General features: G+C 48.9%; 1 protein-coding gene across 2 annotated transcripts in view; it reads right to left on the bottom strand.

The window, feature by feature from the left end:
• Positions 1-25,975, bottom strand: part of SLC17A5 (solute carrier family 17 member 5) — a 1,156,538-nt gene that overhangs the window by 929,636 nt on the left and 200,927 nt on the right. For both annotated transcript variants that reach the window (XM_069606252.1, XM_069606253.1), the window contains exon 4: positions 17,918-18,005. In XM_069606252.1, the coding sequence (XP_069462353.1) occupies positions 17,918-18,005 (88 nt within the window). The remainder of the gene's footprint in view (positions 1-17,917; positions 18,006-25,975) is intronic.

The raw sequence follows: 25,975 nt of genomic DNA on the forward strand, positions 1-25,975 counted from the left end.
GGGGCAAAGTTATCTGTTAGAGGTTGGAGACTATATGTCAGACTATATGTTAGTGCTGCTCAGACTCAAGATAACAGCCATAAGAGGGAATGGCTACATAACCGTGGCATGTCCGACTGAACGCGATACCAATACTGACAAGGATGGGACCAGTCTTAAAATAGGCACATGGAATGTGCGGGGGATGAGGAGCAATGGGAAAGAGTCAGGGTGTGTAAGTATTTGAAGAGGCATGGGAAACAATTGGCGTTACTGCAAGATGCATCTACAGAGCGGGGGTTGAAGGAACTTTAAACAAAATGGGGGGTAAGGCGTTTGGTTCTTCATACTCCACCTATTTGAGAGGCATATTGACCTGGGTGGCCCAGAGGATTCCCATACAGGTGGACCGCACAATGGGGGACACGGAGGGTGGGACGATAGCCATAGTGGGTCAATGGGAGGGACGCGAGATCTGTGTGGTGAACTCCGATGGTCCAAACACGGACGACAGGTCCCATTTTCCCTCAGTGTTGGAACTCACAGGTGGCCAATGGGCGGGACTATACATTTGGGTGCGGGGGGGATTTTAATTGCGCAACTGAACCAGAACTAGATCGTACAGGGAAAGGGGGCATCACTAAACTACAAACTAGGGCAGCATTGAAGCAGGTGATGGAGAAGTTGGATCTGGTGAATCTCTGGAGGGAAACTCATGGGACGGAAAGAGGGTACTCTTTTCACTCAGGTAGTCCAGTCTAAAGAACAACCGTGGACTCCTATTTGTGGGGAAGGAGAGCTTTCACTGCTTTCATGACCCAAGATACCTAGACAGAGCTCTGTCGAACCATTCGCCACTAATCACCGAGACTGAGGGCGCACACATCCAGCCAGATACAAAGTTACGGCGCATGAGACAAGGGCTACTGTGGGACACAGCCATGTACAGACCCTGAGAGAAGCAATCACTTCTTTTTTCGAGATCAATGAGGGATCCGTGGAGGACGTGGGAGTACAGTGGGAGGCATTCAAGGTGACGCTGAGAGGGGTTTGCAGGTCCCAAGCGGTGGGCGTTCAGACAACACTGGATAACACCATTAGGCACATAGAGGGCAAGATAAGGCAAATGGAAGTGGACCAAGAGGGGGGCCATCTGGTGGGGTAAGCACTAGCAGAAAAACTCTTGCCTACACAAAGGTGCTCTGAATTCATTAGAACAGTTTGACAAGGGGACGCATACGACCAAGATCCATGTGGAAGGTGATAAGGCGGGGCAATTGTTAGCCTGGCTAATAAAACGGGAAACACCAGGGGGAACAATTACACAAATACGGGACTCTGAGGGTGACATGGTGTCATCACAACATGTAATAAACAGGGTCTTCCAGAGGTACTACCAACAGCTATATTTGTAGGAAAGGACATACTCGGACCTAGAAGCTGCAGACCTGCTAGAGCTAGTAGACATTCCCAGGCTGAACGAGGAGGATAGGGAAAGCCTGGATATGCCGATAGAGGAGGGGGAGATTTAGGAGGCAATTAAATCAATGCAGGCCAATAAAGCACCAGGCAGTGACTGGTTCCCGGTGGAATGTTACTGGACGTTTGCAGATATTTTAGTCCTGCAACTGAAGCGAGTCTATGACCACGCACTTAGTAAGGGAATTCTCCCGGAATCAATGAGGGAAGCAGTAATCAGGGTTCTTTTTAAAAAAAGGGGGCATCCACACCAATGTGCCTGGTATAGACCCATTTCCTTACTAAATCTAGATACAAAAATCCTCTGGCAGGCGATTGCAAAACGGCTAGCGAAGGGGACGTCGGGATTAATACACCCAAACCAATGTGGATTTGTGGGCAGGCGGGGACACCTGATGAATCTACGTAGGGTACATAATTTCATGGACCTGGTTAAACACTCGAAGAGAACTGGCTCTGGTGGCGATTGATGCAGTTAAGGCCTTCGACTCTCTGGAATGGCCATGGTTGTTTAAGGTGCTGAAGGCATGTAGTCTAGGTGAGGGGATGTGAGGTTGGGCGAGAATGCTATATAACACCCCCACAGCCAGGGTTAAAACAGGAGGGTGGGTATCGGATAGATCGTGTCTAGAGAGAGGTACACATGCCAGGGATGCCCAGTCTCCCCCATCATATTTGCCTTGGCGCTGGAACCGCTGGTGAGATCTTTTCGGACTTACATCACGGAAATGGGCATACGGGCAGGTGGGGTATTAAACAACATCTCACTCACTGAGTTGAGGGTGGGGGGATAGGGGGGTTAACAATGGGAGTTGGGGGGAGGGGAGCAGTGAGGATAGGGGTTTTATTCTTGTTGAGGGACATAGAACTATGGAAACATATCTGGGGACTATGGTCAAGCTAACCACGTGGAAGCCCCAGAACGGGACAAATGAGGGGTGAAAGACATTGCCTGAGAGTGGAGAAATGCTGTTATGCCACACATCTTATGCTGGAACCAAATAGACTGCACCCCAGCTGGTAGTAACCTGGCACCGGACCGGTAGAGACAGATACCAGCCAGACGACTGGCAATAGTCTTGTGGAGAAGGTCATGAAAACTTAGCGAACGAGCCGGGGAGGTGAGCACCTGTTGCAAAGCCTAATGTCCCCTGTTGAATCTTTGTTGATTAAATATGATGCACATTCTAAAAATAATAAAAGCATTAAAACAAAAAAAACGATTGTACTCGGCCTGACAACATTTCAGATAGTGCAAGAGCTAAGCCATAGATAAGGAAGGGAGGGGGTGAGTGGGAAGGAAAGGGAAACAGACAGGCAACTATCGTACTAGGCCTGATGACATTTCTGGTAGAGTCGGAGAAAAACAAAAGGAGAGGGGTGCAGAAAGGGAGGGGAGGAACAAAACAAGCGACTATTGTACTTGGCCTGATGACATTTCAGATAGTGCTGTAGTGGGTTGGGGGGGAAACAAGGGGAGGGGGGAGGAGACATGAAAGGTTGCTATCATACTGCGTCCAGGGACAATTCTGATTAAGTGCATAGAAGTAAGGGGATGTTAGGGAGAATTCTCATTCAATGGCTAATTTCCCTTACCTAGTGAGTCCCTCAGCAGCTTTGCTGGATTTCTGGAGTTATTCTTTTCCACTTGGTAAGAGTGTACCCCTTTTTCCCCACTCTTACCTGTGTTTTGCCATGTGTATTTCATCTGTTTTTATGGTTGTGGACTCTGGAGTACACCACTCCAGTAGCCCCCTTCTTTTGTGCGTTACCCAGCACCTTCAGTGCAGTGACAATGGGTTGTCTTCTAGACTTCCCACCGAATCCATTTCTGAGGCTGACTACAGTCCCCCAGAAAAGGGTAAAGTTGCCATTTACTTTACCTAGTCAATGACCATAGATCCAGTACACCCCCCATCTTACATGGAGTACTGGAAAAGGTTAATCCTTAGCCCTTTTTATCTGTACCTCCTAGAGCATTGTTTCGCTCTTTTAACATTTAGACTTGGCTGATGGCAGTGGTATCTACCCTAACTTTTCTACCGCGATTATACTATATAAACGTGGTATTGTTGTAGGCTATTATATTAGCCTCGAACTTTAAACCCACTTGACCAAATACTTTTTCTTTTGGCTCCAGTCGGGTCTATTCACCATTTCTTTTTGTTAAAGTCCGTCTTGTGTTTTACATTGCGCGGCAAACCAGGTTTGCCTTCATTGTTCACTGTCTTTTGGCTGGCTTCTGCCAAGAAGCCCTCCTCTAGGCGCCTGGGTGTCTAGGTGGGCTGAATGTGAGGGAGGGGTGTAGTCACCCCCTGCACAGGGCATCCTAGGAAACCCAAGTCGCACTTTGCCATGATTGGCTGAGGTGGTTGTCCGGGCTGGACAGCCCACCTACTGCTCGATTGACAGCCAGGCTCTGTGAATGGGGGATTTCTGCATAAAAGGCAGTACTCTTGAGCTAGAAGGCAGAGTCACCACTGGAACTACAAGGAACCGAAGAGAAGCAGAGAAGAAATCGGCTGCTGCAACTATCCCGTCCCGGTGAAGCCCTGCTGCAGTCCTGAGCTATCTACCCTTCGACGACCAGAGAAGATCCAGTCCGGAGTCTTCTTCCCTTGAGCCTGGTGGGGATAACCAGCTCATCTTCTACAGCCAGAGGATCCTCTTCGTGGTTGAAATCGCTGCACACTGCTGTAGTGGTCCGGATTGCCATCTGAAGAGCCTCTCCTGTTTTTAAGGAGTGCACCTTTTATTCACCATCGCTGCTGCCGGCTTCAGCCCTGTGTGGTGCAGACCCCTCCAGACGTCCTTCTTACCGAAGCTCCAGGAAACTACGAGGAACAACTGCCGTGGCACCAGCTTCTTCATTGAATAAAGGACTGTGTTCTGCTTGAGGAATCCGGGTGAATCCCTTTTCCTCCTCCTACAAGGCTTGTCCTCATCTTCCCTCCTTCTTATAACTTTCGCTTCCTCCATTGACAATATCGAAGTACTCCTGGCTACATTGAATCGTGAACTGTTCGACTGTGCGATCCTCGACAAAAGGAACCCGGTTCCACTTGACACTGGCTACGGCCTATTGACTCTTGAATTTCTGTCCATGGGCGTTTTCTGATTCTGTCTGCCTTGACAAAAGTATTGCCTATGGTTTTTGCCCCCAACTCTCTCTGGGCATCTCAGGTGCTAAGTGTGTTTTTGCCCCGGTAACATTTCTTGCCGCGGATACGCATTTCTTTAGTAAGACCGAACTGTCATTACTGTCAAAAAGTGATCGCATATGTATTCCCGTAACGTCTTTTGTTTCACAACACCGGTCCGTTAAAACATAGGGTACTTACCTTGAGTTAAGCCGCACAAAGTGAATTGGTTGGTTGTAGTGTATTTTACGTGTAGTTTTGAATTAATAGAAGTGTTGTGTTTATAACAAACGGTTTAAAAATAAATGTACTTATATTTTTTACCTGAAACCTTGAGCCAGTGTTTGCTTGAGTCACAGTAATTGTGGTCCCTTTGTGTAATCTCTGCTACTGCTTATATACTCTTGAGATAAGCCTGGCTGCTCCGGCACTGCTACCGCTATGACATAGTACAGGCTTGTACCAAAGGTAAACTTGTATCACCACCTGTAGTCTTAATTGTGTACAGTGGTCCCTAAGGGCACTGCACAGGATTCTGCCTAACAGGGGAGGAGATAGAAAAGGGAGAGGAGGAGAGGACAGAGTGTAAGCACTCAAAAAGAGCAGAGAAGCAAGAGGGGAGAGCGAATACAATTGCAGAAGCCAGTAGTAACACATAGGGCCCGGTTACCGCCGGACTCGTATTACCATTCTGCCTCCGTGATTCCTGGAATTACTGGGGCATTACGACCCCGGTGACCCGGGAACTCCGGAGGCGGAATTCGGTAAATCCTCATTGAGTCCCATAGGACTCAATGGGAATTGGGAAGTGGAAACACCGGCACCATCTCGTGATGGTGCCGGTGTTTCCACGTCCGCCTGCAGGTGGGTGGTGTTAAACCCGCCAGGTCAGACCCGGCGTAAATGACACCACGGCCTGCAGGACTCGAGATCACCCGGTATGGAAACAACGGTGGCGGCGGGTTTACCGCCACCGTTATTTCCATACCAGGTGATGCGTAATGAGGCCCATAATGTTGCAAGCCAGGATACAATATGAAGATGGGAACAGCAGGATTCAGGGCCACCATGAACACAAGATGCAAAGGAAGTCCCAGCATGAGAGTTGAGAAAGGGTGACGCACTGTGAATGAAGTCCATAAAAGTCAAATCCAGCTTTGGCCACAAGACGGTGATGGTGAAACCAGAATGTATCAGGAAAGACTCCTGCAGAAGTAGGCTGGAGGGGGAGCAGGCTTGTGGGTAGTAAATTCTAGGGTGATTTGCAAGAAATGTCAGACCTCTGGATTTCCAGAAATGCTTGGGGTTCCCCGTTTACCTTGGTGGCTGCGACACCCCAAGCCCAAATCTGTGGGTTGTCCACAAAGCCAAATCCAGTTTTCCCCAGGCCACTTGATGTACCAGTGGTTTGGCTTCTCCCTTTGTTCCCCGCTAGGTGCACCCACACATGTGAGGTACCGTTTTCGTCGGGACACCTGTGGAAATGCGGGAAGGTAGGGCATTTGTTGTTTTCTCTTCGTTTTGATAATGTTTTCATACATTTGCTACTGCACTTTGTTACACAACCCTTTCATTTCCCAAATGTAACCTACATTTAGTCACTGCTTTAGGCACAGCATGCTTTTGTCACCTACCCTTTAAAACAACTGCCTGTGCTCTTTCAAAAAATGCATGCTTGCCATTCGTCACCACATTTGATTTCCTTACTTACACATGCTAAGTATGTCTGTTTAGTGGGGGTGGGAGGGAGGCGCTGTTGCGCCGAAACAAGATGGCCGCCTAACAGCAGAGCTCCGGGCTGGGAGAGTGTATAAATCTTGCAAAGGACCCCTTAAATACGGCTATCCTGCTCTACACCAACGGTGCTCCTTTGAGAACACTTCCGCTGTAGCCCTGCAGATTTTTGCAGGCTGCGGCCCTCTGCTCTTACCGGGACTGTGTGGAGGAGGGGCGGCAGAGCCTCCTCGACGTCCCGGGCCTGCTGGCTCTTGTGGCCGCCCTGCGCTCCATCAAACGGCTTTGTCACCCTTCCGGAGGACCCCACGTATCCTGCCTGATCCCGCGACCATCTCCTCCCGCAGGCTCCTGCGACGCTTGAGGCGCCAGACATTCCTACTGCCCGGTTTCGCTCCGCGGAGAACGGTGACATCACCCGCGGTTCCACCTCACTCGCCTGTCCTTCCTCCGCTGCCCCCCTCCTATGGAGCATAAGTCGTAATCCACCACAAGGTAGGGAGGTGCGGGGGGAAGGAGGTGCTTGGATCACCCGGCTCCTGCGGTCCCGGGCGATCGACCTGCAGCTGCCATCAACCTGACCCCGCCTAAGCAGATACTGTGACCTGATCCGGTCGCCCGGTGCCGCTGGCACTGCTCTCCTGGTCGTCCCCCCCCCAGGATCCGAGAGGACACACACGGTGGCCTGATCATGCAGCACAACACCATTACCTCTGGGGATTCCAATCCACCCCTTCTGGGTCTTGACACTTGTTGTGGTCCCGTCACCCCGCCGTGCTGCATCGCACCAGTAGCTAATACCTGCTACACACCTCCATCACGGGGGCTACACACCTCCATCACGGGGGCAACACACATCGGGCTTCCGAGTCCCAGGGCTGAAGTAATCGAGTCTGCTCTTACAGGTGTGACTCCGCCAACCGCCGGACCGGCTGCTCCAGTTGCGGGTTCCTTGGGACCCTGCAGCCACGTGGGGTGGATATTGGACACGCCGGAGTGACCCCGCACCCCTTCTAACTGCACTTGCCACCTAGACAGCACCTGCAATCCCGCCTGGAGACGTTCCCTCTACCCTATTCACTGGGGTCAACCCTGCTCATAGCTCCCCACAGAGCTACGTTACCTACACTTTTTGCTTCACTGGACCTCGTCCCAAGGGCCCCTACTGCCATTGTCTCCAGTGTTGGTTGTCCCCCCTTGTGCCTCTCTGAGCACACTGCTCTTGAAGACATCGGACCCACAGTGCTAAGATAACATACAAACCTTGTGGTCACTGGCGGATACGTTAGTGCCTTGGAGTGTCGGGGGTCGCCACATAGTCGCTGTTTCAGCTGAGCCTCACCACCAATCTCCTGGGGTCCCCCCTCCTGGACAGTCATCATCTTGAAACCCGTTCCCCCTTAGTCGCTGGCACCCTCTAGGGTCTTGGGTACCCTAAACTCACAGGCACTATGACGAAGGGAGCCGGGGCTGGAAAGAAGCAGAGCTCGCTAAACATGTTTGCCACGACACCGTCCAGACCGCCGCTCGAGCCCCCTGAGGACGCACCTACCGTCTTGACACCCTCGACCTCCGATGACTTGCAGAAGATGCTGGAGTACATGCGTGAAGGTTTTACCACGCTGCATACTAAATTGGACGGCATGAATGGTACCATCTCTTCCATAAAAGCCCACATTGAAAGAACAGACAGCCGAGTGGCCGAGATCGAAACTAGGGTCGGTACAGCTGAAGACGATCTTAGTGTTCTCCGCGCTGCAGTCTCCAGAGTCACCAATCGAGTCTCAGCAGTGGAAAAGAAGGACGACCTCGAGTCCCGCTCCAGACGGAATAACCTGCGCATTGTTGGTGTCCCCGACGGCTATATCAAAGAGCCCATGGAGGACTACGTGGAGCATATCCTTTTAACACTCCTGGATACACCAAAACTCTCCGCACAGTTTGCTGTTGAAAGGGCGCACCTTTAACTGCCAAGCCTAGACTGGCGGCGCCTCTTCATCCCATCATAGCCAGAATCCTGAATCCTGAATTTTCGGGACCAGGATGCCCTCCTACGTGCGGCTAGGGCCAAGGGGGAACTGCATCTGGGCTCGGCGAGGATACATCTCTACACTGATTTCTCTGTAGCTGTGCAACAAGAGCGCAAAACCTTCCTGGCTGTGAAAAAGAGATTTTGTGACTTAGGAGTCAAATACTCCATGCTCTTCCCTGCGAAGTTAAGGATCGAACACTCGAACCAAACACACTTCTTCACCATCCCAGAAGAGGCATCGAAATTTATAGATGAACACTTTTCCAGTTGACTCCCTTCTTGCCGCTACAGAGGCGAAGCTCATGATAGGCTTTGCTCACACCTATGCCATATATGTATTCGCCGTTGGCGAAGCCTCATATGACGTTTACACTTAAATTGAAATGTTTTGGTTGCTAGTTCTGCTTTTGTTGCTCCATTGAGCCTCTGCAAAGTGGCCTTATCTGTTGCCCAGACTTATAGCGTTTAGAGTGGTTCGATGCTCAGATGCAGTGCCGGTCTGAACCTGTCCTGCAGCTGTCCCCAGACACCCCCGGTGTTTGGTCACTGGGATCCTGAATTGTCCCGAGCCACTCAGGGCCTATAATATGCTCTTGTATTGGTGCTCTGGGGTCCACGGTTAAAGCTCCTTGGTTTCAGCTGCCCTCTTTCTCCTGGACCGGTGCCCCTATATGCTCTCGTTCTGCACTGAACACTCTGGTTAATTGTTGCTGTATTGTACAACCTCCTCACGCTCTCCCCAGTCCGGCGTGCCATCGCTGGGCTAACAGCCCCCCAGGCATAGATGCCGAGTAAATTGTTGTCGTTATGGGTTTGTTCGGGTCTCGTCCCTCTAATTGGGGGAGTGATGTGGGTGGGGGGATGAGGGGGGATGTTATGGTTAAAAAAGTCTTGACAACCACCGGTGGTGCCACATGCGCTACAGCAGTACATCATGAATACATTTGACGGGGATCCGCTTACACCCAGAACAACCGTCTCCCCTTTGTTTAGTAACCTCCAGAAGTCCAATCGATAACACTACACAGATGGCAAATAATGCCTGACGTTTATGAACTGGAACGCCCGCGGCTTGGGCAATTACAAAAAGATGCGGCAGATACAACTTCATGCTGAACGTCATGGAGTCAAAATTCTGTGCCTACAAGAAACCCATGCTCGCTCCGAACAATGAACAATTCGCTAAACAGTGGGGTCCCCAGAGGTCCTGCACTAACTATTCCACGCAAAGCTGCGGCACGCTCACTTTAATTCACAGAAGCCTGAAATTTGTGTGTATCCATTCAAGTACAGACCCCCTGGGCAGATATGGATTGACCATCGGCACACTGCAACACCAGGAGGTAGCCATCCTGAACATCTAGGGCCCGAATGCTGATGATCCCGAATTCTATCTACACCTGGCCTCGGTCCTGGAGGGCTACCCCTAATCCCGATTTGGGGAGGTGATTTTAATACAATATTAGATGTCACCCTAGGCAGGTCGGGCTTGGGTCCTTACCAACTCTCCAAAGCAGCCTATACCATCCTTACAACGCTCCCTCGACTAGCATTGGTGGACACCTGGCGACTAATGTATCCCGACTCCCGCACGTACTCATTTTATTCCTCAGTCCACGATTCCCACTCTAGAATAGACCGGTGGCTTATAACCAACATGCTAGTCAGGTCCCTATCCCACCAGGCTATCCTTCCCAGAACATTATCAGACCATTCACCAGTACTTATTTCGCTGATCTGGGGCCCGGACGTCGAAAGGACGAGACAATGGAGGATTAGTCCCCACGCACTTCTAGATCAGGTTTTTGCTACCAAGCTTGAATCCTCCGTTGAAGAGTTCTTCGAGATTAATACAGACTGTGTCAACATAAGCCTTACTTTGTGAGTCCTTTAAAGCTTACGCGAGAGGAATCGCCATCTCCAAGGGATGTGGCATCTTAAAGGGAATCTGAGCAGACATCTCCGTTAGTGAATCAACCCTGGCCAACCTCGAGACCCAATATGCTCAAGACCACTCCCAGACCACTCTGTCAGCACTATGCTCGGAACTGGATACGTTTCGCTGCCTTGCGGAACGAGAGATCAAATTCCTAGACTCCCCCGCCCATTCGGTCAGGAAATATGGAGAGGGGGAGCGCCCTGGCCTTATGCTATCAAGGCTGCTCCGTCGCGAGTTCGGAGCCCCCAATATTCCAGCTATAGTGAGGTCTGACGGCTCACTGGCCACTTCCCCACAGGACATCAACTCTGAATTTCTATCGTTTTACACCGCCCTGTACTCAGAGGTTGATGGTCCCCCTATACCAGAAATTGACTCCTATTTAGATTGTCATCCTCTCTCAGTCCTGTCCGAGGAGGCTGGCATCTCTCTGGAGTGCCCCATTACTACCGATGAGCTCACTGAAGCCATTGAATCATTGGCGTCGGGTAAAGCCACCGGCCCGGACAGGCTCCCCATGGAATTTTATAAGCAATACAAAAACACTCCTGGTCCCGCACCTGCTGGCCCTATGGGAGGAGTCATGTGAAAGGGGTATACTTCCTCCCTCCCTTGCGGGGCTTTGATAACAGTGCTCCTCAAACCTGGCAAGCCCCCTACCCAATGTGGCTCATACCGTCCCCTCTCATTGATAAACAGTGATGTTAAAATATACGCTAAACTTTTGACCAACCCCTTAGCCCCGTTCATGCCCCACATCATCCACCCTGACCAGGCAGGATTTGTCCCGGGAAGATCCATATCCCTAAATTTAAGAAGGCTCTTTAATGTGATCAGCAGAGTCAACCCAACCACACAGGCGGTAGCGGCCACCCTAGACATGCAGAAGGCATTTGATTCGGTGTCGTGGAAATACCTCTGGCGTGTTCGAGAAATGTAAATTTGGCACCAACTTTCGCACCTGGGTTAAGCTACTCTACACCGCTCTTTCGGCTAGAGTTCGCACGGAGGATAGGTGCTCCACTCCCTTCCAGATATCCAGAGGGACGCGACAGGGATGCCCTTTTTCCCCGCTAATCTTCGCCATTGCCATTGAACCCTTCGCCGACATGATTCGCCAGTCACACTCTCCCAGAGAGTTGCGCGCAGTGGGCCAATCCGATATAGTTTCCCTCTATGCGGATGATGCTCTCTTGTACATCCGCTCCCCGGAAACCAACCTTGCCCCTATCTTTGCGGACGTTGCCCAATTTGGAGACATCTCTGGGTTGAAGGTTAACTGTTCAAAATCTGTGTTATTCCCACTTACAGACGCCACGCAACCCCCCCTTGGACTTGGGAGGATTCACCTGGTCCCAATCTAGCATCACTTACCTGGGGGTGGAGGTCTCTCGGCATACGTCGCAGCTACGCGAGGACAATTACCAGAATTATCTGAAGAACCAGGCCACAAAAACTTCCAGCTGGACTAGGCTCCCTATTTCACTAGCAGGCAGGATTAGAATACTTAAAATGGTAGTATTACCTCAACTTCTTTATCATTTCACCAATCTGCCCATATGGCCAGGTGACGCATTCTTCAAATTACTACGTCATATCAGCAACAACTTCCTCTGGCACTCTGGCGCAGTCCGCCTCAAACTCTCTACGCTGACCGCCCATAAGGAACTAGGTGGGTTTAACGCCCTAGATTTCATTAGATACTGGGTGGTAGCTCAATCCCAATTTGCCTCTCATTGGTTCAATACCACCGACCCCCGCCCCTCCCCCCACAGGTTCGATTGGAGAAACTGACCGTTTCTGACCGGGTGATTGGCTCCCTTATCCTTAAACCCATACATCCCGACCCTGACTCTGCAGACCCCGCAGCTAGTACATCCTTAGTGTTAGCCAAGCTGTGGGCTATGATTGACACACCACACCCATTCCACGGGGACCTGCCGTTATGGAACTTCTTCCCTGATGTCCCATCCATCCCACAATCTGTCGTTGCCCGCTGGACAGACGCTGGCTTTCTGACGCTCCGCGATATATATGAGCAGGGCAATTTCATTGAGTGGTTTCAACTCCCCCCTTCCCTCAAGCGTCGGCCCACAACATGGCTACAGTACTCCTCCCTCCGGAGGAACCTCAAATCCAGATACCCTGATTTCCCCACACTACCACCTGATGAACCCATAGTTGCGGAACTATGTTCCTATTCTTCCTTCAAAGGCAAGGTATCGAGACTTTACTCCCAATTGCAGGCTAGGGCAGCCCCACCCTTTACTAAATTGAAACGCAGTTGGGAGAGGGATCTTGAGGTTGAGATCACTGACGAAAGGTGGTCCCGAATGTGTGCTCGCACCCACGATGTGTCTTATAACTCGAAATTTAAGCTAATGCAATTTAAGGTACTGCACAGGTATCATCATACACCTAAGAGACTACATCGTATGTTCAGTGACTCTCCTCCCAACTGCCCCAGGTGTGGCATGGATCAAGCAACTTGCATTCATATGCTCTGGCACTGCCCCTACCTGACCCAATTCTGGTCTGACATCTGTTCCACGTTATCGGATATATTGGAGCACACTATTGCCCCCCCCCACTGCTTTGCCTCTTCCATGACTTTCCCCAGTTGGGGCACGATTCGAAGAAACTGGTGGGTCTCTCTATGTTGCTGGCGGTCCACTGCATATTGTTATGTTGGCTCCGTCCCAAGGCACCCACCTACACACAATGGCTTCAAACATTTACATGGGCACATGACACGTAAGAGGCCTGGTGCGCAATGCAGCACCCACATATAAGGCCAAGAGACATCTGGCGAAGGTTCCGTGATTACATGTTTGCCATGGCTTCTCCTTCAAACTCTGGTCATTCTTCTCCAGGTTGTTCCTCATAATGTGACCACTCTGTGACCTGTGTCTCCTTGACTCGAATGCCAATGCCAAAACCTCCCGTTTTTCCATAGATATTCAAGGTATACTGGTAAAGATGTAGGTTTATTGTTATCGCTTCTGGTGTCGTGTGGCTCCCTCTGTTCTTCTGTGTGTTGTTGTTGCTCATAATGTGACCACTCTGTGACCTGTGTCTCCTTGACTCGAATGCCAATGCCAAAACCTCACGTTTTTCCATAGATATTCAAGGTATACTGGTAAAGATGTAGCTTTATTGTTATCGCTGCTGGTGTTGTGTGGCTCCTTCTGTTCTTCTGTGTGTTGTCAAGTCAAATAAAAAGTTTAAAAAAAAAGTATGTGTGTTTAGGCCATCAGTATAAAAATCCTGTGTAGCATGGCTCAGTTTTTGGCTTGTGGCATTGCTTGTTTTGTGAAACATTACGAAAGATGTGTGATTTCCCAACTAGAAGAGTCAGGGGAATGAAGCGGTGCATTGCTTTTCTCAATATTCACAGAAGCCATTACCTTACAGGTCCAACCATGTCCAGCACATACCTTTTTATCTGTCATGTTTCCAATTACTTCCTAAACTATGGGAATTTAACCTACATAGTAGTTTTGTTTCCTGACCTGCTCAAAGGACCCCTTGCTAAACTTGGAATTTTGTCTATTTTTCAGAAATGCATGCCTTTCTGTCTTCCCATTCAGCTTTCCCACCTTCCTCTTCCATTCCGTCCACGCATGTCCTATTGGAGAAAAAAAGGGAAAAATCACCTACATCTCACAAAACTGATGGTAACCATATAGAAATATGTTATTTTTGTTTCCACTCAACCTGTTCCTGGAAGCCTGGAAAATGGCAAATTCAGAACAGCAAACTATTTGTTCCTAGCGCTTACAAGGAAAAAAACCACAGGCTTATTTGAACATCATTTTATTGGCATTTTCTAAAAACACACAAAATGTGCTCTTTTTTGTTATTTTCTCTCACCCCCCTCCTACAGCAAACTAGGATTCCTTGGTGGCGTTATGACCGCCTACATGTGGGAAGAAAAGAGGCCACATTTTGTCCAGTCATCATATGTAACAAAAATGTTACAAGAGATTGAATGGCGATATACCGAAATCACCAAAAAAGGGCTCGGCACTTGAAGGGAAAACCATCTGCAGTTAAGGGGTTAAAGACCTGTCTGCTTATGTGCATACATTCACAGCCTTAGACAAGGCACAAGTCAACTTCCATCCCTAAGGTGTTTGACAAGGCTGGAAGAGGTGAAGACCGCTCCTCTGGCTGTTTCCCCCAGGGCTCTACACGTTCCAGGCAATATGCTTCCAGGGGTACACACCTTTCCCTCCTCTGCCGAGGAGTCCAAACGACGTTCTACCCCCAAAGGAGGATTTCCGCTGGAGAGGATGTGCCGGCAGAGGTGCTGGTAGAGCAAGGACAGCTCCAGGTAATGCCACATGTTTCAAATGTTTCTTGCCGCAAAAGTTTAGGGGGCAGGTTGGCCAGGTTTTTTCCTCAGTGGCAGGCGCTCACTTCAAATCCTTGGGTGTTTCAAACTATAAGAGGTTTTCAAATAGAGTTATTTCCCTCCCTGCCAGCTCACTCCCCCTCTTCCCCTCTTGTTCAACAAGGCCAAACAAAAGTTAGTAGATGCAGAGGTCTGAGATTTAATTCTCAAGGGTGCGGTGGTCCCAGCCACCGTCAAAGCTTCACAATTCCCAAGTACAATTTTCTAAGTGCCAAAGCCTGGGGAGGTGTTTCGGCCAGTCATAAGTTTGCAAGCCCTCAACTCTTTTGTGGTTTATCAACATTTCAAGATGGAAGGCATTCACCTCCTCAGGGACACCCTTCTCCATGCAAATTAGATGATGAAAATAGACCTCATAGATGCGCACTTAGTGGTCCCAGTTTGCCCCCCCCCGCCCCTCCCACCAGGAGTTCCTCCAGTTCCGGTGGGGGACTCGCACTTAGCAGTTTGCCTCTCTCCCGTTTAGCCTCTTATCAGCCCCATGGGGCTTTCCCAAGCTAATGAAGCCAGCGATGGCTCATCTCAGGTCAAAGGGGATACGAATAATCATTTATTTGGACAACATGCTCCTTCTAGCACAGAGTTTTCGATTCTTCAGATTCATCTGAATTGAACGGTCTCGCTTTACAGGCACTAGGCTTTGTCATAAATGCAAAGAAGCCCATTTTCCAACCTACGCAATGTATCCAATTTCTGGGCTTCAGTACAGATTCCAGGCAGTGCATCCGTCTGCTTCCAGACAGCAGACTCTCCAAAATACAGAGGGAGATTCGTCTCCTCCTCAGGAAAGGGTAGGTCTCCCTCAGACAGCTAGCCAGGGTACTAGGGATGCTATCTGCCTCCATTCAAGCCATCTTTACAGCGGCCCTTCATTACAGGGCCTTGCAGCGCCTCAAGGGCAAACATCTGCGCAGAAGTCTTTCTTACTCTCAGCTAGTGGTTCTGTCTCCCGAAGCCAGGTTCGAACTCCTTTGGTGGCTCAAGCACATGGACGCTTTGAATGGCAGGGTGATTTTTGGGCAATCTCCGGATGTCGTTCTGGAGTCGGATGCCAGCAGGTCGGCCAGGATATGGAAGGTTTCCACTGGAGGGAAGTGGTTGGATCAAGAGATCTCTGCATATCAACTGTCTGGAGCTGTTAGCGGGTTCCTCCGCAGTCAAAAGACTTCTCAAAGATCAAGGGAATTGCTGTGTCCTCCTTCGGATGGACAACATTTCAGCAGTTTGTTACATAAACCATCTGGGGGAAACTCGCTCCAAAGCCCTGGTGGATCTAGCAAGGGAATTCTGGCATTTTTGCCTTGACAGGAACATTCGATTGAAGGCAGAATATATCCCGGGTGCCAGCAATGCAGTGGTGTACTGGAATTCCAGGCATCTTGAGGACACAAGCAACTACATTTTGGACAAAGTTCTGTTTGCCAAGATCCTCTCTCTCTCTGGGGCCCGATTCAGGTAGACTTCTGTGCCTCGAGATTCAACTGTCAGGTGCCCCGCTTTTACAGTTGGAGGCCGGACCCCAATGCATTAGCAACCAATGCTTTTCTCCATGATTGGTTGGTTCCCCTGTCCTATGCCTTTCCTCCATTCACCATGAAAGCCAGAGTCCTGGTACAAGTGCGCAGGCAAGATGCAACACTGGTAATAGTGACTCCCTTTTGGCCCTCTCAGGTGTGGTTTCCAGCCCTCTTAGAGCCAGCGGTGGTGGTACCTCGTCTTCTCTTTCTCAACCCTCAGCGCCTAACGGGCCAGACAGGTCTCCCTCATGAGCTTGTCCTTTGGGGGCATCTCTCCCTTATGGCTTGGAAGATTTCAGCTCTTCCTGGTGCTTCCAAGGACTTTCACAGGACTATCTGTAGCATCAAGGACTTCTGGGCAACTTCCACCAAATCAAGCTACTCCTCAGCATGGAGCAGCTGGGTTGGCTGGTGTGGGGCTCGGCACTTCGATCCCATTTCTTTCTCTACAGTAGAGATGGTTAATTATTTGGTTGAATTGTTCAAAGAGGGTAAGACCTACAGAACCATCAACGGGTTTAGGTCAGCCATTTCAGCTGGACATGTGTTGGTGAAAGGGGAACCAGTGGGACAGAAGGCCTCTTCTGTCTGGACATGAAATGGTTAATCCCCCTCACTAACGTGAGAGCGGGCTTAGATTCTATTAAAGACAAAGAGGCGAATATTATCCATCCCACCCACCCTTTTCTATTTGTTTTGCATACAGCTTCGGGGTGAAGTGGGGTGAAGTGGCCCAATCAAGGAGTGTTCCAGGATGACAAGGTACAAGAACGTCCCGGAGCTGGTCATGGATCGTTTTCCGTACTGCAGTGTCTGGTCTTCAGGGATGGCGTATGGCGTGGTGCAGCAGCAGAAGAGGATATGTTGTTAGAGAAAAGGACTTAAATAAGGGAGGGTCTCTGCCTATCGGATGTTAGCAGGGCATGACCTGTCCTTCATCTCAAAGTGATTGAAATACTGTTTTTCAATCTTAAGTTAAAGAAACTTGTTTTGTGCACAAGTTTTTTCTTTGCTGGTGTGGTGTCAGATAGTAAAGATTGTTATGCATAATACTCGCCTCCTGGTCTTTAATAGAATCAAAACGGCCTCTCACGTTAGAGAGGGGTATTATCCATTCTGAGTCCTGGTCAAGACAAAACGACGCATGCATTTTCTTCGGCACTTGAGCACATTACTAACCGGCACAATATAAGAAAAAATAGACATTAAAATTAGACTAAAGCGCTTACATTGTCCACGGTGAAAGTTAATATATAGTTATAAAACATTTGCATAGAATCAAGTAAAAGGTAATCATTTTTTTTTCCACATAGACCGGCTTATGAAAGGAATGCAGATGTGTGGAACTCCCGTTACTCAACAAATTCAAATCTCATGAGGCCTTTCGCAAGGCCATCAAAACTATGCTTTTTGTCTAATAACTGTATGTTTTACTCTGCGCATGTTGTACTGTGTATATCCATCTCGTGCGCCACTAGGAATGTAACCTTACTGTATCAACTGTCATTACCTGTAGTAACTTGTACTCACCTATAAGCAAACTTCTTGGGCAGCACTCTATGTAACCCTGAATCAAGCATCCCTACGCTCACTTTATAGCGCCTCAATGCCCGCGGGCTGCAGTGCGCTTTACAAATTTAAATAAATAAATTGCATAACAAGGAAATTTTGATGGCTCACCTGCATAAGAAACGCTCAGTAGTCTGCTCCGTTCAAGTGGAGGTGCCCAAGAGGCCCACATAGCATGCATGGCAGGAAAGGTAACACCCTGAAAAAGACACCGTTTTATAACTTTTTAGCTCCTTTTCAGAAAGTTCATATTATAAAAGGCAACGCAGTGGTTCACTCTATGCTAGAACAGTCAAACAAACACGTTTTTGATTACAGGTGTGTAGCAAACCTACTCATTTTACTCCCTAAACGTAAGGGAAGATTACATTAATGTACAACAGGGAGTAACAGTACGCAGGCCCTTTGATGTGTCCAGACCAGTGGCATTCGTAGAACATGCCAAAAAGGAGCTTTTTGATGTGTTCCATATCTCTAGAGGTGCGCATTGAGTTAAGGTTTCATTGGGGAGACTATCCATTTGTTAAATATTGAAAATGTACATAGCATGTTTAAAGGAACATGAACAATGGTATTTTCAACGTATGGCGACCTTACGTTTTATAACTGGTAACCTTTTTTATACAGACTTTCTATCGATTTCTTTTCAACTGATTTTTCATTCTCCTGAGTTTCCTGACTTTTTCCTGTTTTTGACCTTGGATTAGATTTTTTTAGTCCTTGCCTGATTATTTGTGTGTTCTTTGTTGGTTGTGCTCGTTTAGTGCCCCTTGTGTTTTGGTACTTAACAAATATTAAATAAATATAATGCATTTATTTTCTCTCGATTTAAGGGTCAGCTCATGGAACGTCCAGGATCTCAACTCACTGATAAAGCGTAAATCAATTCTTAGGAGAATGAAGGAGCTTAAATGGGGAATTGGGTTTCTCCAGGAAACTCAACAATTGACCCAAGATGAAAAACATGTAGGTATTAGGGAATACCCATGTGGGTTTTGTGCCAGCTCAGGGAAGAAGGGGTGGCTATTGCAAGGGAGTCAAAGGACGAGGCAGACACAGAGGTGGCATGGGGGTTGCTATAGACTTATGTGATAGAATAAGAAATACAAAACCTCACTATCCCAAGTCCAGAAAAGAGGGTGTTTCCCTTCATCTATGCTAATACTAAAGGGCTGTCAGAATGTCCATCCAAAGAGTTTAGTTCCACAGTCGTGTCGTACCCTACTTCTCACCCTTACACTTAAACCAAAAAGGATGACTCAGTTCAACCAAAGAGTTATTTGGCCAGAAGAATAACTCCCTTCTCCTGGTGTACAATTGTCAGAAAGAAAGCACAGTTTGTTTCTAATGTCCAGGGGCTTATATGGTCACTTTCTCCCAGTGTCTCTAAAGCTCTGCGTATCGTTCCAACTTTGAGAGGGTTGTGGATTGCCTCTCAAGTGAGAACTTCTTCCTCTTAGTTCTGGTTCTCCGTTTACTCTTGGTGGGGTTCTCAACCCTACTCTGCTGACATGGGAACTTGTCTCTGTCCCTATAGTGAGGGACTCTCCGTCGGGTTCTCGGCTGGTTGGGGTCCTCGGCCCTTCCCTGGTGGCCAATGGTCATATGTATACCACAGTGGCAAGGGACTTTCCCCGTCAGGCTCTGGGTTTGTGGGTTGGGGCATTCAACACTTCCCTGGTGGTCAGTGGCCTATGTATGCCACTGCAGCTAGGGACTCCCTCTGGCTTTGGACCTGGGGTCCTCGACTCTTCCCAGGTGGTCTGTGGCTTCACCCCAATTACTGTGTGAGTAGGTGAAGGCTTCACCTACTTCCCCGCATCCCCTCCACGTCTCTCGTGCTGCCCCTTACCTACTGTAGGGTAGCGGGAAGGCTGCTGTGCTTCTGCGGCGTCTCGGTTTCCTAGGGGTGAGGGGTCAGTGTCCCAGGCTGTCTGTTTCTTCTTCTCGCCTGCTTGCAGTCTCTCCATACGGGACCACTGCAGCAGGCCCTTTCTACTCCAAACGCAACTGACCGCCAGCATCTTCCCCTCGTTCAGCGCGTTTGAATCTCCTGCGCTGGGTGCTGCACGCACCTGCAGTCTCCCACAGCTGTTGCTCCACTGTCTGGACTTCATCTCTAGGCCTTTCTTCCAGTTTATAGCGGTTGGATGGCAGTGGTTGGCATTAGGATTCAAGTCTCTCTTTATTGTCCTTGGCCCTTCAATCTTCATTTCTCCACAGGGCCAACTCATCCCAGTACTGTGATCTGCAGAACTGCTATGACTCTTCCTCATCCCAATATTCTCGACCTTACACTAGTACATAGAGGTAGAGTGAGGAGAGAGGTTGGGAAAGAGGCTGGGGGGGGTAGGTGTTTTCGTGACGTGCCTCATACCCTAGCCTAGGTGGTTGTCCTTGTCCCCGGTCAGGGAGCTCCCTCCCATGAAGTCCTCCATCATGAAACCACCCCTAGGGGGACTAATGGGTAGCAGCCGCACTTCCCTAGCCTCATGAGAAGTCCCCCCGCCACCTTGAGAGAAGTGAAGATGCCTAGCGATCATCACACTATCCTCTTAACTCAAGATGCCAAATTTTAAAGTTAAAGATAAGCTTGTAGGCCCACAGGGTAGACATTTAATAGCCATTAAGGGATGGTTTCATGGGTTCCCGCTAACCTGCATGGCAAACTACAGCCTGAATGATAACCATGGTAAGTTCCTACTTCACCTAATCCGGATAATAAACTCCTTTATGGAAGGAGAACTTATAATATGGTAGTGTGGTTGCGGGGGAGGCTTCAATTGTGTGGTAGATCCATATGTGGACAAAACCTCCCGGCACTACCCAGACAACTTCAATGCAATAACCAGGTTGTTGAGGGAGCTAGATCTGATAAAAACGTGGCGGTTCCATCACCAAGGAGAGCTAGACTATACATTATTTTCAGCAGTCAATAAAAGCTACTCGTGGCTAGACATGTTCTTGACCACATACTCATTTGTCTCTAAATCCTCTGCGAAAGACATAGAACCTATGGTGATCGTTGATCATGCAGCAATCGCACTAACACTACAAGATCTTGTACCTCTCCACCCCCGCAAAGCATGCGCAATGGCAAACGAATAGTCCAGTGATAAGAGACCAGGCAATTAGGCAACACAGAGAAGGTAATAGACAATTATTTCGGAGAAAACAAACAGTGCTCTACTGAACCTAACTTGATAGGGGACACGGGCAAAGCAGTATTCAAGGGGAACTGATTGGGAAGATGAATGCACTAATGAGAGCAAAAGACCAAATATGCATAGATCTTGAACGGGATGTTAAGGACAAGGAGAAGGAACATAAAATGAAAAACTCACCAAAAAAAAGCCCTGTTAACAATCTGATCAAGATTAGAGATGCTTCATGCCGAGTGTCAGAAACCAAAGGGCGTCTCACCTACTAGTTCCCGGGGATCTCTCTCTCAGGTGGCCATGGCACGGCCATAGCCTTTGGATCCAGACCCTGGGGGTGGACCAGTGCGGGAGGATCACCTGGGTGACGGTTATACAGAGAGTGGGGGGGAGGCGACCAATGGTGAGACGTGGCATTTCACCCTTTCCCATACCCACGATACCTCCTATTTCATAGGATTTTCGTACGTCCCTCCTCACCTTTTCTACACAAACACTGGGCAGAGGAAGAGGACGACAGAGTAACAAGACTAATCCTTACATATGTGATTGGACATGTCCCGCTAAGGCTAACCTACTGGAGCAGAGTGATGGGTCGAGGAACGAGAACCAAGGGTAAAGTAACCCAGGAGTTCCCTGCAGGAGGTTGTTGCCTCCAAAGAACCATAAGACATGTGCAAAAGGCCAAATCCTAGACAAGAAGACTGCATTGTGTTTCAAAGGCACCCATGACCGTCCCAGGTGAACAACAGAGTTGGGGAGGCGAGGCCAAGCCTGTGGTATTAACCTTGACTTGTGAATTAAAAAGGCATAAACAGGAAATGAATGCACACAGCCAGTGAGTTGGCGATTGAGATGAAAGACTGATGTGTGTTAAGGAAAGATTGAAGTGGCAACAATATATCTTACAATTTAAGGCTGCACGTGTGTGGATGATAACTGTGAAGCCCGTGATACAGAGTAGCAGAGTGGTTCGGTGAAAGGAAGTAGCCCATTCGAAAGTCTCAGCTCACTAGTGACTCACTATCCCTCCAAGCTTTATCATCAGGTTAACCATAAAGGGATTCCTCACCAAGAGCTTCTGCTGTGCTTTCATTTCCATCTCGAGGTCTGGTTCCAATACTTGTATTTGTTTATTCCTTTGAGCTCTTAGATCAATCAACTCCCCCTGATAACCGCATCCCATATAACACTCAAGGAGGTTTGCACCGTTGGGTTTTTATCTGAGAACCTTTCAATCCTTTCTCTTATCCTTTTAACCTGTTCGTAATATCTGAGGAGTTCATTTAGAAAGCCACAATTCCATACCCTCCGCCTTGGTGACAGTATATCAAACTTTACTGCAAAAGCAGCGTGCTCTGAGAGCACTATTGTACATATCTCGTATCTCGGCTTCCAGTACCCTACCTAACAATGGTGATGTGACCCAAATATAATCTATCCTAGAATGCGTCACATGGACTCTGGTGTAAAAAGAGTAATCCTGGTCATGCCCATGCACTTCCCTCTAGACATTCCTGAGCACCCTCAGCCCCATAGCCTTCATCAGGGCAGAGGACCAAACCAAGTTGAAATCCCCCATCAAATTTATCTCCCCCTCTGCAAATCTCTAATAGAAATGGGCGTTCCTGCACAAAACAATTTTGACCAGTAGTCTGTGAATATCTTGTAGAGATCGTGATTGGGCTCCCCTTCCAGGTCCCTTTAAGTGCAAGAACGCGCCCCTCCCGATCTTTTAGCACATTTGCCATTTCTATCCCAGATCCCTCCATGCCAATAGAACCCGCCCAGTTTTGGTTGGAGCAGTAGCATGCTAAGTGTGGGTGTAGTGTCTAACTTCACTCTGCCAGTATCCCGCATGTGTAAATGGGTCTCTTGGAAGCCCACCTTCCTCCTCTTGGCAGGGGAGTTCAGTCCCCTTATGTTTCGACTAAGGACCTCAAATATTATACATCATGTAGTACTGCTTCCGATGACCTCCCTTCACCCCCCACAGTACCTGAGAAAGCCTCTCCATTCCAGTGTCTTCCAGCTCCTGTATGTCAACACCATGCTAAAGATAGCCGCCTCCCCCTTCCTTCCCATTGTCCCAAAAATCACACCCTCACCCCCATCAACCACAACACAAACGAAAAACCAAACACTGCGAACACAAAAATTTAGGGATCTGGTCGTCTTACCAGAAACAGCCACAGAGCATGCACAAAATTGAAAATACTGCTTTGATTCCCGCAATGTAGCAGGCCATTCTATAGCCCTTTGTGCGGATTCATCACCCACCCATCACTAGCCTCCACCTGAGTCTTGCAGCATACTCCTTTCCCCGTCCATCTGTCACCCGCCCATCCACTGTGTCACCATATGTGTTCCTTCCTTGCATCCGCCGTATCCTTTACACCCCCACCCCTTAACAGCTGCCTTATTTCCCACCCCCTCCCTCCTGAGCACCTCCCCATTGGCAAAAACAAATAAGTTCAAGTGGGTGGACCCCGAGGGACTCCTCTTGTTCCAGCAGCCACCGAAGACCACTCCCAGTTCCTAGACTTCTAGAGGGACAGGTTGCGGCTATGCATCAGGTCCTTGCCCAACTCGTCCAAGTCCACTCGCAAGAGGGTTGCCCCTTCCTGTGGGGTCATAATACATCCTTGAGCTCCCTCCCATATAAACAGGAGGCCAAACGGAAAGGTCCATCTATTTAATGGCTCTCCTAAGTTCTCTTATCACCAGGTTCATTTCACTGCATTTCTGCAGGGTGCTTGCTGGCAAATCCTGGTACAGCTGGACCTCTTTTCCATTCACTTGGATGGGGTCTCCTTTCCTTGCTGCCATTAAGATGTTCTCCTGTGGATAAAATGAGAGTGCAGCCAATACGTCTCTTGGACTAGACATCAACCAGAATTTCACTGAAGAGGGATTGTATACTTGAATTCAGGTCCACGTCAGCAATATATTTTCTAATCTGTATATTAAAGCATCAAGAAGGGTTCGAGATCTTCTGCCTGAATCTCCAAGTTGCAGGACATGCAAGGCATTCTCATAATTGTTAGATATTTCCCCTAGTTGTGCTACTTCACCTTTGATCTCGGCCACAAAACATGTAAGATCCGCCTTGAGAGAGTGGAATGGTTCTTGAAATAAGGTCATGAACGTGTCCTGGAAAGCACTTAAAGCATGTTGCAGGCCATCCCTGAATATGCACCCTTTGTTGCGAGGAGGGGATTCCTTCTCAGCAGCAGCCAGGTCTTTGTAATTCGGGAGCTCCACCTGTCCCATCTGGGTCCTTCAGCACCTCTGCAAGTGCCCAGAGGGTAGTTTGTTTTGATGTGTCGGATTAGGAGGCACTCCTTTGGACTAGCCCTTAGTCATCTGGGAGTCTTTGAAACAATACAGCCTCCCCACTGAGTGACTGTCCTTTGATTCGAATTTCCTTGCACCAGGTAACTGATCTGGCCCAGGACTTCCACAACCAAAGTGGCTCCACTGGTGGTTTGCAGTTATGTACCCCTGCAACAGAAGCACTTCAGCGGGATGGTGCATTTGGTGTGTATGTACCTGGGGGGGGGTGGCCAGCAGCCATGCAGTGAGGCAGCAGAACCTGTGAGCTGCTGCTAGATCCATCAATAACATCCTGAAACTGGTCAGTTTTAACCAGAAACTCAGAGATCCTGTGTCGGAACACCTCAAGAGCAGTTATACTAAAAACTGCAGTGCATTGAGGAGGAGCTTGCATGTGTGCGGAGTGCCTGCACTATGAAGAAGGGGGAAGCAAGATGGCGGCGGAGAGCTGACCGGCACGTAGTGAACACCAAATGCAGTGAGACAGCCATATGAGTAACAGGACGAGCCATCGACTAAGAAGCGGACAGGTGAGGGGGACTGGAGCGTCTGTAAGCACAAATCCCTAGCACAGTGTGAAATTGGCAGACTGCATTAACCGCGTGGTCCGCCGTAATAATGCGAGCGCAGCACAACAGACACTGGTGCTGTGTGCCCCACAGCCGGTGCCGAAGGGACCTAGACCCGTGCCACGCAGCAGGACCATGTGGCACTGGTCGGCACTGAGACTGGAGCGCACAGCAGAGTGCGTTTTGCAGATAATGCCCCCACCCTCCCACCCCAGTGACAAAAAGGCATACAGCCCGGAGTGTGCCCCGAGAAGGCTGTATGCAATACCAACAGTGCCTGTAGAAACATCAGTACTCTCCAGAATCACAGCCCCCACAACTCACGCGACCTCAACATAATTTAGCCAAGCCTCAGTGCGAGACGGACTAAAACACTGAGAATAAGTAGCCCTATAGACCTCCAGAACATGGGCTGACAAGTCCTGAGCAGCAGAGTCCTGCACCTAAATAAGCAGACATTCGAAAAAGAGAAGCACAAGTGCCTGCTCCCGTTGGCAACACTTACGAGTGTACATTAGAGCAGTTACCTGAATTGGGCTTGAAATGGACGAGGGTCTCCTTCCGCTACCTGGGGATTAACATACACCACGATCCTGCAGAGTGCCACTGAAACAACACACTAGTGGTGCTCCAGAGTGTAAAAACTTGCATGACTTTCTGAAGGATGTTGCCCCTGGGGATGCCAGGCAGGGAGGCACTGTTGAAAGTTATAGTGCTCCCACCTTTATTATACCATTTCACCAACGTACCCAAAGCATTCTTTACACAACTGAACATTACCATAAGAGAATTCCTGTCGGGAGGGTGCAGGAACAAAGTTGCCCTAGGCACACTACAAAAAGACTACGACCAAGGTGGGATCAAACTACAGCATTTCGAATTGTACTACCTGGAGGGGTAACTGTAGTTTGTAGCAAACTGGTTGGGTGATGAGCCCTCCCTAGACACAAACAACCCACACTGCGTCACTGCTATTTAAAAGAGATTATATGGATGAGAGACATTCTGCACCGGAAACCCCCCCCTACTCATTATGGAAAAGTACATGGAAGATCCGGAAGACCCCAGACCCATGCTCCACATACATCCCTGTGGAAGGACTCATT

This window comes from Ambystoma mexicanum, chromosome 4p, assembly GCF_040938575.1.
Source record: "Ambystoma mexicanum isolate Mex_15411 chromosome 4p, UKY_AmexF1_1, whole genome shotgun sequence".
Taxonomy (NCBI): Eukaryota; Metazoa; Chordata; class Amphibia; order Caudata; family Ambystomatidae; genus Ambystoma; species Ambystoma mexicanum.